Consider the following 19424-nt stretch of genomic DNA (forward strand, 5'->3'; position numbering starts at 1 on the left):
TTTGGTGCCTTCATTTTGATGGGGATGTAGTACAATATTAATCTGTCTTCTTCTTTTTTTATTTCTTTTTTTTTTTACTCTCAAAGTGAGGATTTCGTGCTCAGTATTCCTTTTATCGTTTCCTTATGTTTTCGAGGGCAGACTCAACACTACTAGGAATGATCTAAGAATTTGTGTTTTATTCTATTGCTGCCCATGTGCTTTCAAACTGGAACAGCTCATCTTAGCTATATTCCTAATCACTCGTACTATGTTTCAAGTGCTCTTTCACGTCGACAATCAACCTTCATGCTTTTCTTTTCCTTTTTTTTTTTTTATATAAAAAAATACTGTTGATGCTACAAAATCCATTATACAAATGGGAGTTTTTGAGTGTTTAGATAGTTACAATCACCCGTTTACATTAATATTCTCTTTTTTGTAGTTCATGAAATTAATGGTAGATGATCATTAATTTCTAGTTGGGTTTAGGATCTTTCAATGATAAAATTAATAATATTTAATAAAAGATTGCAATATATAAAAGATTGATCTTTAAATTCTAAAAACAAGATTATTTGTTTTTATTTTTGTATGATAAATGCTATAAGAATTAAAATACAAATGCTTAGAGAATAAAAATTATAAACCATTTATCTTGGTGGCTCAGAAGAATATATATAGTCATTGAACCTTGTCATATTGCTTTAATAGAGGGTTTAAAATGTCATTTTCTTCTAATAGCATTAATGAGGGATAAATATCCCTTATGCAGTATTAATAAAAATAGATATTTCTTACATAATATTAATATTGATAGAAATATGGTAGGTTCTTAGAAAACTTTTATATATCCAGGAGTGTAGAGAGATTATTATTCTTAATTTTTAACATTTTATGTTAAAAGTTATAAGAATTAATAAACAAGGTCTTGTAACCCAACATGAGACCTATAATGATTGTCAATTCCATACCCACTTAGACTTGGAATGATGCCAAGCCTGAGGGTATTGGGCCTGTTAACTCGCTAAACTCATATATACTTAGACTCAATATATAGTTGAACCTACAAATATTGGGTTTGGCAACTTGACGAACCTATATGTACTTAGGCTTACCTCGCTAGACCTACATGTAATTGAGCTCTGTGTGACTGAACCAGGGTGTTAGGTCTGACAGTTCGTCAAGCCTACATGTACTTGGGTTCGGTGTGTGGCTGAACCCAATGATAGTGAGTTTAAGAATTTACCAGACTCATATGTACTTGAGCTCAGCATGTGGGTGAGCTCAATATAATGTTGGGTTGGTAAGCTTATCATATCAATGTTTGTTTAGACTTAATATATAGCTAAATCTAAGGATATTGGATTTGACACCTTGCTAGATCCATATATACTTGAGTTTAGCATGTATTTGAACCCAAAAGATTGAGTTTGACAACTGCTAAATTTACATGTATTTGAACTCAATGTGTAGTTAAACCTAGTAATATTAAGTATGGTAACTGGCTAGGCCATTGGGTTAAACATATAACTAAAACCAGAGTTATTGGAACTCGCAAATGACCAGATCCATGTACTTGATTTAAAGTGTCACTTGGACAGAACTGAAGTAGGGAAACTCAATTCTCTTTTCGACCGAACTCAAAGCAAAGGTGTGGTTGTTACAAGTTCGTGCCCTTTATCATGAATGATGATCATGATTAAAGATATATAATACCAAAACCTTAATCATGCAGAATTACGACTTTCGAAAGCCATGGCAAGTGCGCTTAGATTTAATAATTGCAGCAACAAATTTCAAAATCAAATCAGAAAATGACTTATCCTCTGATCCTCATCTCTAAACCGTTGATGTTCTTGTACACCAGAAAAAGGCTTTCCACTCTCTCTTCTCTCGTGATGTGAGAGTACAAAGAAAAACCAACGATAGAAATTTCATTGCAAAGCCTAATCAGGCACTAAAATTTATTACCCTTCTTGTAGTATTGCTTGCTTCTTCTTCTTTTGAAAGCGCAGTGGTCAAAGGCTTTTTAATTCTTTGTTTTTATCAAAAACGACACATGCAATATGCAATGTCACATCTAGGGCATTACTCGTGTCATATGGTTGCATATTTTCTTTTCGACCTAGAATTTATATCATCGCAGATTACCAGGCCTGAGAGTAACATGTATAAATAAATAAATAAATAAAACTTATATTTATTAACATATCGTAAATTTTCAAAAATCTATTTCCCTTGTCGCTCACAGCAACTCCACTCAAGAAAAATCTCTCTCTTTTAACACAAGTTGGGCTGGTGATTTCTCTTTGAAGAATTTGCAATCACTCGCAAGGATCTTGAAGTTAGAGGGCAAAGCTTTGAATTGTTGCCTCTTGGCAGTGGTAGAATGATGTGCCCCGGCCGGTGTATCTTTTGCCCTAATTAAGCCATGAAATTAACAATGGCCACCATGTGAACCAAAAAAATGCAGCAGAGAGAATGACTTTGTTTGTTGTGGGGAAGGCAAGCTTTACTCAAACCGACAATTGTTCATCTCTAGTGACTCATCACACCACCAAGGCAGATCTCACTCTAAATTAACAGCTTTAAGAGGAATGGAGATGGTGGAGGTCCATCTGAGGGATAGATGGTGGATTTGATCAGGGCGGTTGTGATGGCTAGACAGGTGGCGGTCGATGCGAAGAAACAAAAAGAAAAGGAGGTGGTGGATATTATTAATTTCCCCATTAATTGAAATATAATTTAATGGTTTCAATTATGCGTGCTTGCTATTGCTAGGAATTGAAAAAGGAAAAAGGAAAAGGAAAAGAGCAAGTTGGTTAGGGTTTTTTTAATTTTTTAATTCAATGACAAATTTAATATTTAACAGAGATTATTTCCCCATTGAAATATAATTCAATGGCTTCAATTATTTCTTGTGTGCTTACTAGAATTTGAAAAGAAAAGGAAGAAGGTGATCATGGTGACTATGGTTTTTTTTTTTTTTAACTTAATGTTTACTATAAGAACTTTTTAATTATTAAATAGAATATAATAATAATTTTATAAATAATTTGATATTTGTTGATGCGTCAACGAGAGGAGAGGATCTAGAGTGCTTTAAATTTATAAACTTCATGGAATAAATGTAATTTTTAGAATAACAAAGACAAACCAAAAAATAAGCAAACTATAGGAGTCTCCGCGTAATTGATCTATTTTTATTTATTTATACATTAAGTAAAAGCAAGATTTAATTAAGGTTTAATAATATGGTTGCAGATTTAATCATCAACTTTAATTAAAAGGGAGGGTTGGCAAATGAGCATCACTTACAGATTCATAATCTACGTACCAACTCCTTTATATATATTGCCATCTCATAGTTTTTTAAATCCTAGGAAAACTTTCGCTCCCTAAAGCAGAATTATATTATTCTATGATCAAGTAAAGCATTAATTATGAGTTAAACTATAAAGTAGCAAGATTCTGCATTAATTATTAGTAAAGCTAAAGCGAGTTTAAAAAATTATAAAAGGCTAGTTTAAGAAAAAAAAAAAGTTTTCTTTGGGTCGTGAAACACAAACTCATTTACTCTTTTTTTTTTTTTTTTTGGATTATGATCTCTCCTTTTCTCTTTACTATCTGACAAAATAAATAAAAGAGATTATTATAATTTAGTGTGAAAAATTTTTTATTCTTTCTAATTGGGTATTTCTATTTTTTTTTTTTTTGAGTGTATGAGTTTTTAAATTTTTATAATCAAGTGTCTTTGTCAAATTATGTAGAAAACAAATGATGACATTGACATGTCATGAATACTTATTTATTCATAGCATTTGTGATGTTGTCGTTTCGCTATGTATATAAATATTCTAATAGTTGTGTTGAATTAAAAAGAAAAGTAGAAATGTTCTGATAGTTTCAAGGACTATATGTATGTCTATGTGGGGTGTTTTTTTTAAAAAACAATTCTTGTCATCATTATTTTTATTTTATTATTTTTTTAATTGTAAAAATTTTCTAGGCTTCATGAATTTAAAAAAGTTAAGTGTACAGTTCATTAAACCAGCATTACTTTTGATTCAATCATTATATTCAATTGATATTTTGTTAAGAGATTATAAAGGTTTTATGTCCTGTAGGGCTAAGATTTCATACTCATCGAATGTCGAGAAAGCTTTAAAATAAAGTTTAAAAATTACCATACAGGATTTTATTTATTTTTCTTATTGTATTTGAATTTTTTATTTAACTTATAAATTTTAATTTAATTAAAATTTTATTGATTTGTTTGTTGTATTTAAACAACCTTGTATAATATTTCTTTTTAATTGAATTATTCAATACAAACGTTTTTGAATACTTTTAAATTTTCTCTATAATTTAAGGCTGTAATTTAGGGTTGAAAATTTTAATCTATATATTTAGGGATGTTTAGCATTACTATTCTATTAATCCATTTATTAATGAGGGCATTTTTTTTTTAAAACAAAACTCGCCAATATCAAGATCTACAATATATGTCATATTCATATATATATTTATTTAAAATTTTCATGAATTTAAGGGGAAGTATTGAAGAGTTTAAAATAGAGAATAATAGTTAGTTGACTCATGTTGTACTTCGAGTTGAATAGAAAGTTAATTTTAAATACAAAAAATAATATATAAATGTTTTTAATATTTTTTTAACTTAAATTAAAATTTAAGTTCTTAATTAAAAAGTTAACAGATGCTTTTTGTTAAATAAATTTGAGAATTATATATAAAAATATATATTAAATTTTTTTATTAGTTCTACTAAATACAAAATCATGAAATTAAAAGATAAAATCATATTAAGATATCTGATCATTTTTAACGAAGAGTTATTTAGTTTTTTTTTATTTAATCATATATCAATAATTTGTTTTGTATTGAGTTTTTCCACACTATTTAATTTTCTTCTTAATTATGTAGAAAATGAAATTAAATGAGAATGGTCAAAGATCCTCACTAGAGGAGATCAAGAAAATTGAATACTTGATTGTAATATGTTTCAAGTTATTTCCATATTTCATAATTGTATTCTCTATATAAACTCTGTAAAGGGTTATAAGGTAACTACATAGTTATCAATAAAATTTTGAATATTAAAGAAATAATCACAATTATAGGAAAAAAAACATGGGTTATTTCAAAATTAGAAATTATAAAAAATAAAGAAACGAAGTTAAATACATAGTATAAAGTATTACATTTTTTTCTTTATAAATATTCTCCTTTAACAAATATTTCATATTAATTTTAAAAAGTATCACTATAAAAAGATCAGCATCCAATGAAACATTTATTATAATAAAAATTATGAACGAGAAATTCATCATTTTATGGTTAATTGTTTATTTGAAATAATTAGATTTTACTAGAAAAAAGAATAAATATGATTTTTTTTTTGTTTTTAATAAATATTGGTTTGTTAGTTTTGTTATTTTTTCTTCTTTATTTTTTTATTAAGTTCTATTTTTTATTTTTTATTTTACTATATTTTTTTTTCATTTACAATATTTTTAATAATATTTGAAACTAAATTCTCATTTTCTTTTGATTTGGATTTCTTAATTTAACTTCTTACATTTTTTTATATACTTTTATTTTCAGATAACAATGTACATGCTTTTTATATATGTTACATGCTTTAACATAATTTGATTGAAATATAACAATTTAGAATCTACAAAAAGATTTGCACCGAGAGCAGAATATTTAACAGTCGAAGAAGTTGTATTCAATGATATCAACATTAACAAACAAATAAAAAAAAAAGGGGATATGGGGCTGGTTTCACAGCTGTATTAAAAATGATTTTCATATAATTTAATTTAAAATTTAAATTAAATAAAAAATTAATTCAAAAAACTTCAAACTTAATCAATAAAAATGAAATAGAAATAATTTTCATATAATTTAATGGTCAGTATAAAACGTTTGGAAACGCAGTTATACACATATTTTTAAAAAATTTAATTTTTTTTTATATATATTTTAAATTATTTTTATGCGCTAATCTTAAAAAATAATTTTTTTTAAAATAAAAAAATATCATTTTAATATATTTTAATATAAAAAATATATTAAAAAGTAATCACAACTACATTCCTAATCAGGCCTATATATCAAGTTTTATAGCCATACCAAAAAATAAATTATATGGTATAGATATTATTTATTTATTTTTAAAAGAAATTCTTGTTTTATCCAAACCTCAACGATAGATAGCGTGAGAAATAAGAATTAGTAGAGAAATGAGTTGTCGAAATCATGAACTCCATCCCCGATCCCGTATCGCATGAAATTAAACTATTATCATTAATGGTCAATGACATTATTAGTGTCGGGAAGAAACTTACGTAATCACATCTTCATCTCCACGATGAAAAGGGCGTGCTCTTGGCGTGTTATGTTTTCTCTTTCTTCTTTTTTAAGTTAGCTATATTCTCTCCTGTGGACCCTTCTCGATTTCTTATTCCTCTCTACTATTTACACTTTATTTCAATTCTTTTCGTATGGTTCTCTCTTTCTCTCTCCCCCCCGTTTTGAATATGGGTAAATTCAACACTTTCAAGCCATCTTAACGAATCATGGAAGGTTGATCCATGTACTTGGTATTGTAACAAAAAGCTAAATAATATGGAGAAATTATTGTAGATTAAAAGATTTTTTTTATTGTAAATTGTAATAATAATTTTATTTTTAATTTCTCATCTTTTCTTTGGCCTTCTTTTTTTTTCCAGGGAAGAGGTGGCGTTTGCGCCATTAAAAAGACGTATATGTCACTTTTCGGTTGCTAAATCTGGTCATCCATCGTCTTATTGGATGTGCAACCGTATTCTTTTTCACATATAGATAGATAATAGTTAAATTGTTATCAGTAATCGATTGTTTATGTTTTTTTTTGTCTCTCCTGACAGCTAAAGTGCATAATTGTCCTTTTTATTTATTATTTTTCAAATTAGACATGTTTGTTATACATAAGCACCTTGAATCTGGAATGACTGTCAGACCCACGCGTCTTGGGTGTGGCATGGTTGTCGGACCCATGACGTTTAAGCCTGGCATGGTTGCCAGACTTAAGTCAATTAGGTCTAGACCTAAGCGTATAGGCCTGACAATCATTCCAGACCCATATGTTTAGGCTTAACAACCATGCTAGACTCGTGCACCTAGGTATGTCGGGCTTGTATTTGGGTTTGACAACCATGTTGAACTCGTATTTAGATCTAACAATCATACCGGACTCAAGCGTTTGAGTCAAAAAATTTAAAATTTTTTAAAAGCACAATTGGACTATAAAAACAAACACTACCTCATTCAAGTAAGATTTTTCATTCATACGCAGTAAAACTTAACTGCAAACTCTTTTTTGTTTGTGCATTTTATTTTATAAATTTGTTGTATTTGAAGAGGAAAAAATAGAAAAAAAATATATTGAGTTCTAAGTGATTTATTTCAAGTTTTCAAAAATAAACTTTTCTTTTTTGTATGCATTATGGATGAAAATATTAATTTTATGTTTCTATCTAAGTGTTGGACAATTTTTTAAAGGGTTCATGCTTTTTTAAATTTGAGATGTTGAATGATCTAATTGTCAAAGCTTGTTACAAAAAGAGTTTATTATACATTATAACTATTAGCATATACAAAAATTTTGAAATATATGATCATAAGAGAAAACTTTTGAACTTTTGAATTGATACATTATGTTGTAGAAAAGAAAATATTATTTATGTAAAAGATTTATTATCCTTTTGACTACCTAATTTTTTTGTAATTTTATGGATAATTTCTTCACTAAAATTAGAGATTAATAAAAAAAATGAGTGAAGTTTAGGGATACATGTGGTTAATGTCCTAAAATAGAAGAAATAAATATAGAAAAGACAAAAATATGTTTGGTTAAAAAGAAAAAGATGAAAATAAAAAATAAATATGTTTTTAGAAGAATTATAAGTGAATTCTTATAATTTAAAAAAAAAAAAAAAAAAAAAGATGCAAGGCTCTGGCATGGTTGCCAAGCCCAGACACTTGGATCCTATCAAACCTAGACACGGGTCTACCATGACTAGACCCAAGACACTTGGATCTGACATGGTTTGGGAAAATCATTGTATATCACGAGACTTTTTACTATGAATTATAATAGTAGTTTCACTTTGAATTTCTCATATTTTTGTGAGATGTTTCTTTAGCTTTCTTTTACCTAAGGCACTTGGGTCTGGCATGGTGTGGGGAAATCATTGTAAATCAAGAGACCTTTTAATGTGGATTGTAATAGTAGTTTCACTTTCAATTTCTCTTCTTTTTGCGAGACATTTCTTTGGCTTTCTTTTTCTTCCCCGGTAAATGGGTGGCATCCGCGCCATTAAGAAGACGCGTGTGATGTTTTTTAGAGGCCAAATCTAGTCATTCATTGTCTCACTGAATGTGCATCTGTGCTCTCTTCCACATGGTGTGATGCATATAGACAATTAATGGTTGGATTGCAGCTGGTGATTGATTGTTTGTGTTTTTTATTTCTTTTCTCTCTCTCTTGACAACTAAAGTGCACAATTATCCTCTTTATTTGTTGTTTGTCAAATTAGAAATATTTGTCATACCTAAGGTGCTTGGACCTAACATGCTTGCTAGGTCCAAGTGCTTGGATCATGTCAGACCAAGGCCCAAGTCTAGCATGGCTGCTGGTTGTCAGGCCCAAGTGCTTGATTAAAAAATATTTAAAAAATAACAATGCAAAAGCGAACCTCAATCTATATTTTGAAATTTTAAGGATCAATTAACTAGTTTTATTGAAAAAGAGAATAAGGGAATAAGTTATAATTAACATTCTCAAAAACACATTTTGTTATTTAAGCATAGTTATTAGACCCGATTTGACCTAGCGGTTCAACTCGAGACATGGGTGACCCAACAGAACCCAGTAAAGACCTTTTTTTTTTTTTCAAATGTGTTTTTTTTCTAGCCAGGGACCCTTATTTTTTTTGATTTTTTTTAGTTGGTTACTAATCCATATCAAAGTTCACTATATAAATACTAAAAAAATATTTTATTTTTTCAATGTGAGATTTGAAGCCTATTAATATATATACTTTATATCCACAAGAAAAAAAAATATGTTTTTTCAATATGGGATAAACAGTTTTTTTTTTGTTTAAATATTTCAACTTAATAGAATAAGATAATATCTTTTCAATGTGGGATACAAAACCTTTTGAAACAATTTTTTATCTTATATACATATGAATTGTTTCTTAACTTTTTCATATGAAATATTAAAACTTCAAATATATTTTTTTAATTTTCACGGGTTAAACCAAACAGTTTGGGTCTAGCAACTCTAAGAAAGTGTACCATTGACCAAGACACATTTCACTATAGACTTGCACGATGGATTTTTCAAGTTCTGAAGGCTTAAAATAGGGCTAATATTATCTTTTCATATAAAGTTAAACTATCATTTATGCTTTAGTTGAAAAAATTGAAGCCTTTGTTGTAGGGGGTATTCCAATATTTTTCATAGACTCATTAGTCATTAAACATTTTAGCGAGTGCACGGTAGTCTTCTCATGCTTATTTGCATAGTTAAAATACTATTCTACCCTCCAAGGTTAACAAAATTAAGACTTGTTGCTTTGGGGTTTTTTGACCTTTCAGAAACTTTTTAATAGTTAAATACATCTTTAGCATTGGAAAAGATTAAAAAAAAAAAATAAGCTTTGTATATAAGAGTTTTATTATTTTTAAATTTAAAAAGTTGTATTAGATCTATATTTACTTGAGTATGACAAATAAGCAAGACCCAAATTACTTGAGTGTCAGATCTAAATAATGACTTGGATCTGGGAGCCGTGCTAGATCCAGGTGTCAGGGTTTGACAGTCATGTCTTAGACGCTGCTATATCCATTTTGTTTGTGCTTTTAATATTTTTTTATATTTTTGTAAAAGTGAAGGACGGCTAATATTCTAGTGATATTGAAAACATGTTACTAGTTCACTACTGCCAATGCCTCGCCAGAAAATAAAGAAAAAAGAATCCAAGTCCACATTTACTCGAAAGCAAGTTTCCATACATTTTTTCTTTTGGGCATAAAATAAATAGACTGGAGTTGCATTCAAATGATTTTGTCTAGCAGAGGAGCTTTATTCTTGCTCATAATTGAAAATTGTGAGGCAAAGACAAAACCATTTGTCCATAAAGGAAGATATATATCATTTTCAATCTCAGCCATTGACTAAGTGGTAGGCCCCTTGACATGATGCGCATAGCTTTACATAGGTCTCTTCCACAGAATCCACTCCAACAATTTGAGCTGCAATTATTCGATGCATGCACTAGCATGTCTTAGTTCTCTTCGGATCAATAATGTAGAAGACAGAACTCTAGCAGGGAAAAGAACCAGGCAACTCTCATTAGGTTGTTGGAATTAAAGGAACATGCTTTATCTGCATAATCTCTAGCCCATGATGAAGTAACATGGCAGGAGAGGGTCCTCTGCTTCTGATATAGCGCTTCGAGAGAGCTCCATTGGTGGGGTGTTCAAAGTTGACTTGTAACACAGCAAAATGCCTAGACTCCAGAGTGCCTGTTCTCTTGGAGCCCAGCTAGTAATTAAGAGACCCTGTTCTGTACTTGAAATTTGCTGGAGTTTAAAATGTGCTTTGCTACCTCTGCCTCCATTAACATGGAGCATCTTCTGCTCGCATGGTGTTTTGAAGTAAGCAGCCGTTTAGAGCCCAAATTAGAAAAAAGAAAACCACAAAGGTAAATGCATTAATCCCTCCCAGCAACACAGATCCTCTTGCTAACTTCACAGGTAATTGCTCTAGTCCTTTTTTCTCAGTCACTCACTACACAGAATTAGTGCTGAACGCCAATGATCCAAATGTTTTGCAAGATATCAAATCATGCTCAAGGTCTATCCAATTAACACCCAATCTCTCTTTAAGCTCCTTCTTTTCAGTTTGATTTCCTTTCAACCAGTGAAATCACAAAAACCGTCAATTGTTCCGTTTCTTTCTTTCCTGGATGTTTTCTTTTCACGACCTGCAGACGAGGAAGCAGGTTGGGCTGGGCAGAGAGCATAATGGGCTTTATTACTTGGGAGTGAGATTGCATTGCACACTACACAACCTCAGTCACATTGAAGTTGATTTGGGGCACTTGCACAATTTAATGGACTAAAAAAAACCCTAAAAGTCGATCACAAGCCGGCCGTCACCTAGCTGTCCAATGCCTCTGTGGGAAAAAAGTAAAGCCATGGGGAAGGCCAGCACCTCTAGCACCCCTCCAATGTCTGTATTCGAATTACCAAAATTGATGAGATAGAAAACACGTATCTGGAGATGCATATCCATACAGCCAATAAATAGAAAATCACGCATAGCCCATTTCCTGTAGGGCAGCAATTTCTACGCTCGGTACAATGATGTGAATTCATGATCATGTAGTTATGTATTCACATCCAAGAAAAATAAATCTTAAAAAGCTAAAAAAATAAATTATCTAAATTAAAGTACTAGAATGAACCCTCACTCCACTAATATGTTGCTAAATATTCTTGTATTTTCAGAAAAATAATATTTTTCAAATAAAACATTCTCAAGTTGAAAAGAAATAAATAACAAAATTTTTATTATATCTACTAACTTATATCACAAGATATTTTTTAATTATAATTAACGTGAAATTTTAATTTAATATAAAAATATATATCTGGTAAATTTTTAACTCGATCTAGCACGTAATTAGAATAAAACTTATATTTAGTAATGTAAAATTAGATAATAAATATAATAACGCTAGAATTCAAATTTTCATATTCAGTCTTTTCTTGTAATGAGTCATACAAGTTTTGGGTTTTAAGAAGGCAGGGAATTCGTTCATAGTAATAATATTTTAGGAAAGAATTAATTAATTCATAATGTAGAATGGAAAGACTTGTACCAAAATGTTCAATGAAATTAATTTGCTGGCGTTGACTTTCAGTCAAAACCACTCTTTTTTGGTCCATTTACGTAAACCACATTCTCTGCAAGATGACTCAAGGGATTTTCTTGTAAATGCCACTAACCATGGGCCACAGGAATGTGAAAAGTGTAGATTTCAGGTCAATTAGCAATAGATAATAGTGAAAATTTCATCTTGGTTTTGCTTGCAAAGTTCCTGCAAGTATTAAATTTCCAAGGATATTTAAAATCAGCAAATTCCAATCAAGCTGCAAGCTAGCTAGTTACTACAAAAATAACTAAACTTAATCTGAGGAGTAGAGTAATTAGTAGATAGAATTTTGGAGGCAACGACTGCGTTGGCAGCTTCTGTGTAGTGAACTCCATCCCAGCTTATGAACTTTGATCCTCTCTCGCACACGCTGTAGCCAGCTCGGCTGCAGGTAATAATAGGATTATAGTTGTATGGTGGACCGCCATAACCGCAGCATGCCATCAATGAATTCTCAAAACCTGTTGATTTTGAACGTTTGTCAGCTCGAGGTGACAAACGCGTCTGCGCGATCCACACACAGCTCAATATGTGTTTTCTTCAACAATGAAACTAACACAGAGATCCTAAATTTGCTTGATGAACTTCATACAATTTGGGAACGAGACCATACCGTATGTAGTAGCATTCGCAATGAGGTCATACTTGATGGAGTACATATCCACGTAGACGATGGTGCTGTTCTTCAACTCAGATCTAAGTTCTTCACAGAGGACGCGTAACTGGTCATTAAACTGCTTTGCTGCATCATTAAGAGCGTTGAGGCATCCATACTGATCAAAATCACTGCTCTTTTTGTCGAAGGTAGCAAGTTTTTGTGGCAGGCAACCCAGAGGTCCCGTATTGTGTATCCAGAAGTTCCTCCCACCATGTTGATATATGTTCTACATTTGAAATCAATTCTCCATGAAAAACACTTCAAAGGGCTAAAAATATCAAATTATGTACTGCTAGTGAAAAGTTAAGAATCACCTGCATAGCATAGTTGATTTCTTTTATGAAAGATGATATGTTTTTGATGACTTGCTCGTATGAAAGGTATTCGAATGAACCAGCAAGATCGTTCTGTCCAATGTCAATTATATGAATTGCGTCCTTGAAGGCATCTTCATCGACAAAATCTTTGTAGCCTAAAATGAAAGCAAGAGAAGCAGAAAGAGAACTGAACTCTATTTGGCATTTAAATTCTTCTTGGAAGGAGCATATAACTGTAGTTTATTGTTCTTTAAAAATGTACCTTTTGAAAATAGCTCAGGGGAGCGAGCTCGGAATCGAAGAAACTGAAGAATTTGAACGTCTAAACTGAAAGGCTTATATCTAGGTTGAGTGGCAGCACCGCTAAAAGCAAAATTAACTCCATTTCTGAAATCTGGACCCAATGGTTCTAGATAAGGGGTCAAGTAACTTGTATTCAAACTTTCGCCTGCAGTACACACAGAATACATTGCGAGAGAGGAGCTTGTTTGGTCAGTTGTTCTCCAAAAACATGGGGCAAGTCTAGTTTCTAGCCTCTGCAGATTCCAAAAATAAAAAAAGGTTCAAGAGTCTGCGTGTGTTCGGTTGTGATAGCTTTTATCATTACAATTTTAAAAATATATAAATTATAGTTTTTTTGGTATTAAGATTTCAAGAAAGAGTTTTCAAGAATATACAAAATGTTAGTTTATATTAATTAATCAAATGCTATCAGAGTAAAACACAATTTCAACCATATTTCAGCACGCTACTAAACAGATTCACAGTAGCCACAGAACGATGAACAAAAGAAATTTTATTTCTGGTGTCAAGAAGATTATAGTTCTCTGATTAGTACTGTTTAGAGGTTGTGGAGGCAAGTTCAGAATGCACAAAATTCATGGTCTTTATGAACTTGGTCCTGATTATAAAATCTTTGGAGTACTAAATGTCCGAAATCCGTGCATTGGATGACAATTTTGATGCGGCATGTTAGCATTATTCTACGTAACATTCTGAAAGAAGCAGAAACTCGTCAGTAACAAGGAAAGATGGTTGACAGATGCAAAGGATTCTGTTGGACTTACACAAGAGATCAATGACCAATCGTCCATCGCATAATCGACCTGTTGGCTGGTTGAAGTATGAGCGTCCATTGGGAACTCCAAACATCAAGCCAAGACCAGAATAATAAGCACCAGTATCCGAATTGGAGTCGCCAAAGATGAATATTACTGGATTTCTGCTGCACTGGCAATTAATCAGAAGGAGGAAGAAGAAACACAGAATCATAGCGGGCGTGAAGGAAAAAGGATGTAGGATTTTTATTAAACTTGCACTCATTTTGATCTGTTTTGCTTAGAATGGCTAAAAATGCTCCGTTTTTATGTGTTTTCTGAAGCAAAGTAGATCTAGGCATTGAAAACTACGCCTTGGGTGAGAATTGGGACGCAGTTTCTAAATCCTGCACAGAAACAGAAGCATGCCATGTCCAGACAAAGACACTAATAGTAAAGTATTACAAGGACATGATTCATATTTTTTGGTTTACTTGATGAGTGATTCTCATTACTTGACATCAGACCCGTGATGAAAACCCGTGATAACCGACCTCTAACAAGTTGAGGGAGGGGGGTGACCAAAAACACTTACAGTGTTTGGTTTGTACCTTTTTGACCTGATTATCAGTGTTTTTGGTTTGTTGCTATTTTTCTTTGTTTTCAAGTTTATTTAGGTTTGTTTTTTTGGTTCATTTAATGAGTTGTAAGTCCTTTATAGAGGCAATAATAAAATTATAAATTATAAATTTTGTATTATCCATTCTTTTAAAAATTCATTAGTTATTTATCAAAGTTTTATTTATTTAATGACCAAAATTAGACCAGTATATATAACTCGGAAATATAGAACAAAAATTCAAGTTGATCCCATCAAGTTACAATATAATAGTCAATTTAATAACAACAAGTTTTATTTTTTTTTTTTTCTAAACAACAATGAGAATAGAAAATCAACTAAACCTTTTTTTCATATTTTAAATATGTTTTGGGATCATTTTACCCTTAAAACATTAAAACTTTTATCTTAATCAACTTTTTTTTTTTTTTTTTATCAAAGTCATCAATACTCAAAATCTTTTCCTACACCGTTATGGCTAAAATTCTTATATTGTAGAAATCTTTCAACTCTTTGACTTTTAGGCTATTGAGATCTATCACCTTGGTTGATTGATGTATAGTAAAAAATCTTCACTTTCTTCATCTTTGTTTTCATTAATAAATTCATTTTAAGGTGGGATAACATGTTTTTATGGCCTTTTAACCATAAAACCATTTCAAACTAACCCCTCTCGTAGACTAGCAATCACGACCAATTGTCTCTTTATTGTATCAAAAACCTCACCAAACCACATATCCATCCTCTCAAGTTGTTGCATGGTCTATAACATAAAGAATAAGTTTTTCCTCTCCTTTATAGGTGATATTTTGTTTTTGAAAAACATCATTAAAATCTAAAATTTCATGTTAGTAGTAACAAAATATATCATCACACATTTCCTTATATGTTTACACTTAATAAGATGTCACTCCACTCGTGTTTCATTTAATTATAGCTTATAACAATAATATGCTCATTTTTTCCCATTTTACCTCTCATGCTCTTTTTTCAGTTTTTTTAAGGAATTAATCGCAAGCAATAAAAAAATCATAGCCTCATAACAATTAACCATAGCTTTTGAGAATCAAAACAATCAATAAATATGATAAAGATAATGATGCGAATTTACAACAAGAAAAAAAAAAGCAAAAATAAAAATAGTAATGAATATGTCAATGAACACAAAAACAAATACGAAAGCATAAATGGATGCAAGAAAGACTTTAAACCATAATAGATTATACTGACCCAAAATAATAGTAACAAATAAACAGAATTAATCAATAATATGAACTAATTTCAATAAACATTGAATTGTAATTTTCTCAAATAACTTGAAATCAATATCAAACTCACAATAATCACAATCTAATATGAATTTAAAAAAGTATTCCTCAATTCATTTTTTTTGTAAACCTAATCTATGATAGAATAAACACTACAACATAATAAAACAACTTGCGATTTCAAAATTTTTTTCGTTTACAATACTTTTCAGCAATAACCTTTTTGAACATGAATTGTTTTTATATTTACTATTTCCAAAACAAAATCAAAATTGAGAAAAAACGAACAAATAACATGGGCAATTTAAAAATAAATAGATAGATAGAGAAAGATAAAACCTTGTTTTAGAGCCTTGTTCTGATACAAACTGACATGAATCCAGGATAAGAATCTTTGAATTCACATGCAAGAAAGAATAACACAAAAAAACTATAATCAGATTATGATAATAAATAAAAAAACTGACATAATAATTACCTAAACTAAGACATTAAAGCTATTGGATGAAAAAAAAAGGACTTTAACCCTATTATTATGATGAATTATGAATTGAAAGTATAGAAAGAATGCCATAAAAATAGTGAATTTTTTTTAATCTAAAGTAAGAACAATTTTATGCACATATAACATTATTTTGAAATAAATTAAATTTAACATGTTTGACCCTTTAAATAGGGTATTTATAGTTTACAAAACAAATAAACTTTAATGGACTAATGAGCTAAACATAAAACCTAATTAAGATTAAGATCCTAAGTTCGTAAAAATAAATAATTCAAGTCCAAATAAACTAATAAGTTGTCGTACTCCCAAAAAGAATGTCAAAAACTTCCACCCTTGCATATGTGTGTTTTGCTGACTTATGTGTATTAAAGAGCTGCCGACCGGACAACCTTGTAGGATTAGGAATCCGTGCAAATAATGCTCAAGATGCCAAATTTTCATGTTCTGGAAAAGTTGCTGACTTTGAATCCTTAATCAACATGGAAATTTTGACAATTATTTAGTGGAAAGAAAATAATGAAGGTGTACAACAAAAAAAAAATTATTATTTTAAATTATGTTAAGATTTATTGCAAAGAAAATTATTGATTTAAAACTATGATATTTTCTATACTGAACACCAGCAAAATAAATTTATACTGAACACCGGCAAAATAAAGTTAATGCCGAAGAAATCATAATCATTGAAGTCATATATGAATGGTGATTATTTTCGGTTCAATTTAGTTTTTATAAAAAAAATAACCTAAGTGGTTTTTTTTAAAATAAAAAGCGAATCGAAACCGGTTCAAACTGAACAATTTCAGTTATTTTAAAACAAAAACCGGTTTTTTTTGCTCGATTTTTTCAGTTTAGCTTGGTTTTTTCGGCTTAGCTCAGTTTTTCCAGTTTGACTCGTTTTTTTCTGGTTTAGCTCGTTTTTTTTTTCAATTTGGGTTCAGTTTTTTCGGTTTCATGCTTATAAAACCAAAACCAAACCAAACCGGTTGGTTTGTTAAAAATTCTAATCAATTTTTTTTAATGTTTGATTTTTTTATTATTATTGTTTTAATTTTCTTGGTTTAATTAATTTTTTGATTTTTTTTGCTCACCCTTAAATCGAATGATTGAACCATCAATGATGAAGATGTGGAGTATTTGGAATTACATTTTAAATGGTATTTTTTAAAAAAAATTATTTAAAAATACTTTTTATATTTTTAAAATAATTTAATATATAACTATTAAAAATAATTTTTTAAAAATAAAAAATTTTATTTTAATATATTTTCATCACTATCATATTTTCAAATTCATGAACCTCGCTCTTCGTGGAGCCACAATCCTTCCAAACCCATCTCCCCTTTTGCTCAGAGTATTTTGTCATGTCATCATCATAATCATCGAACTTTCGTTTTCTTTTTCTTGTCCAGAAGCTGAAGTGCACCTGCTAATCCCTTACCACTGGTGTAAGATGATAAAAGAATAGGAGAAGAAGAGAAGAGCTGTAGACGGGAAGGCTAGAGAGATAAGAAGAATGTATTTTCCTTGATAGTATTTTACTGTTACATGATGGTCTTATATAATACCATCTTAAATTCAAAATAAATCCTATAATCAAGAATACACTTAATGATAAGATATACACATATTTTCTAATATTGTTGTGGATGTGATCACGTTATCTTCAGATTCAATGAATATCTCTTGTGCAGGTATGATCAGATGTGGTCAGGTATGAGCAGGTATGATCAGGTATGATCAGAGATAACAATCCCTGATCATGATCTCTCCAGTATCCAGACTTCTTGATAATTATCGTATTCCCTGATCATGTTTATCTTCAATATCAATATTATCTTTATTGTAGATATACTTGGAGATCACGATTATCTTTAGTAGTAGTAATCTCTCTTGTTCAGGTATGATCAGGTATGAGCAGGTCAGGTCAGGTCAAGTCAGGGATATCAATCCCTGATCATGTTTATCTTCAGTACCAGTATTATCTTTAGGAGATTGGATAATATCGTTAACAACCGGCAACTTCACGAATATTAAAATTATGGCCACCTTAACCTGCGCCAACTTGCTGCTGCATAAGGTTTTCCCGATTGTTAGCCATTACTGCTGCGTCCCCGAGACGAGGATTTGTGGGTGAAACTAAGGCTCCGTTTGTTTGCAGGAAAGTGAATTCCTTTTGGAAAGTGAATTCCGGGGAAAGTGAATTCCTGGAAAGTGAATTCTGGGAAAGTATTTTCCGATGTTTGGTAGTGTTATGGAAAATGAACTGGAAAACACTTTCCAGTGTTTGGTTGTATTATGGAAAATGAACTGGAAAATAATTTATTAATGAATTAATTTTTTTTTCAAATTTATCTAATATATATATATATATAATATCTAATATAAAATATTTAATCACTTACAAAAAAAAATGAAATCTAAAATGTATAATGATGAATTTTTTTATTATATTCTATATTCATACATAGCTTATTTTATAAAATATAATTATATATATCATATCATATTATAGAGAAATAAGCTTGTGAAATGTTTTTTACTATTCCATGAAACTATTTATAATTCCATTAAGTACGAAATATATCCGACAAAAACTATAGTTTTAATAATATTTTTAGCATGTAATAAAATTGGATAAAATATTAAAGTTTAAAATTTACTCTAAACTATTTATTTTTAATGTTAAAAAAAATAGCACACTTAAAAAAAAAAAAAAAAAAAAAAGAATCCTACAGGCAAGTGAACAGTGCAAGAGAACTGCACTGTTCACTATTTTTCAGCAAACAGTGTACGCAATACACTGTTCATGTTAATTGCACTATTCATTGAACAGTGCAATTAACATGAACAATTAAGAGAAAATGGCTGTTTTTCAGCACTGGCCACTGTCGGAAAGTGTTTTCCTTTGTTTAATAAAGGAAAACACTTTCCTTTGGCAACACTGATTTATTTTCCATTGACTGAATTCATTTTCCATTGACTTTTTTTCTTGTTGTTGCCAAACACTAGAAAAGC

The 19424-nt window shown here is 30.2% G+C and overlaps 1 protein-coding gene across 3 annotated transcripts; it reads right to left on the reverse strand.

The window, feature by feature from the left end:
• Window positions 1–12090: 12090 nt before the first annotated feature.
• Window positions 12091–14461, reverse strand: LOC118046922 (GDSL esterase/lipase At1g09390). 3 transcript variants are annotated; one of them, XM_073407483.1, is made up of 5 exons: window positions 14045–14461; window positions 13240–13513; window positions 12975–13132; window positions 12616–12886; window positions 12091–12463 (listed from the first exon to the last, which is right to left on the reverse strand). In XM_073407483.1, the coding sequence occupies exons 1-5, from the start codon at window positions 14111–14113 to the stop codon at window positions 12231–12233; spliced, it is 1005 nt and encodes a 334-aa protein (XP_073263584.1). In that variant the 5' UTR covers window positions 14114–14461; the 3' UTR covers window positions 12091–12230. The 3 variants fall into 3 exon arrangements, with proteins under 3 accessions (XP_073263584.1, XP_034911909.1, XP_034911911.1); XM_035056018.2 differs by having other exon boundaries at window positions 13240–13425; window positions 14045–14458; XM_035056020.2 differs by having other exon boundaries at window positions 12365–12506; window positions 13240–13425; window positions 14045–14459.
• Window positions 14462–19424: the final 4963 nt, after the last annotated feature.

This window comes from Populus alba, chromosome 2, assembly GCF_005239225.2.
Source record: "Populus alba chromosome 2, ASM523922v2, whole genome shotgun sequence".
In the NCBI taxonomy this organism is placed as follows: domain Eukaryota; kingdom Viridiplantae; phylum Streptophyta; class Magnoliopsida; order Malpighiales; family Salicaceae; genus Populus; species Populus alba.

Excerpts from the sequence above, each read along its gene's own strand:
- LOC118046922 (XM_035056018.2), bottom strand. The coding sequence starts at position 14,300 with ATGAGTGCAAGTTTAATAAAAATCCTACATCCTTTTTCCTTCACGCCC. Across the intron at positions 13,426-14,044 it reads ATTGGTCATTGATCTCTTGT|GCGAAAGTTTGAATACAAGT; the intron begins GTAAGTCCAACA and ends TGTGTACTGCAG. Across the intron at positions 13,133-13,239 it reads CCCTGAGCTATTTTCAAAAG|GCTACAAAGATTTTGTCGAT; the intron begins GTACATTTTTAA and ends CTTTCATTTTAG.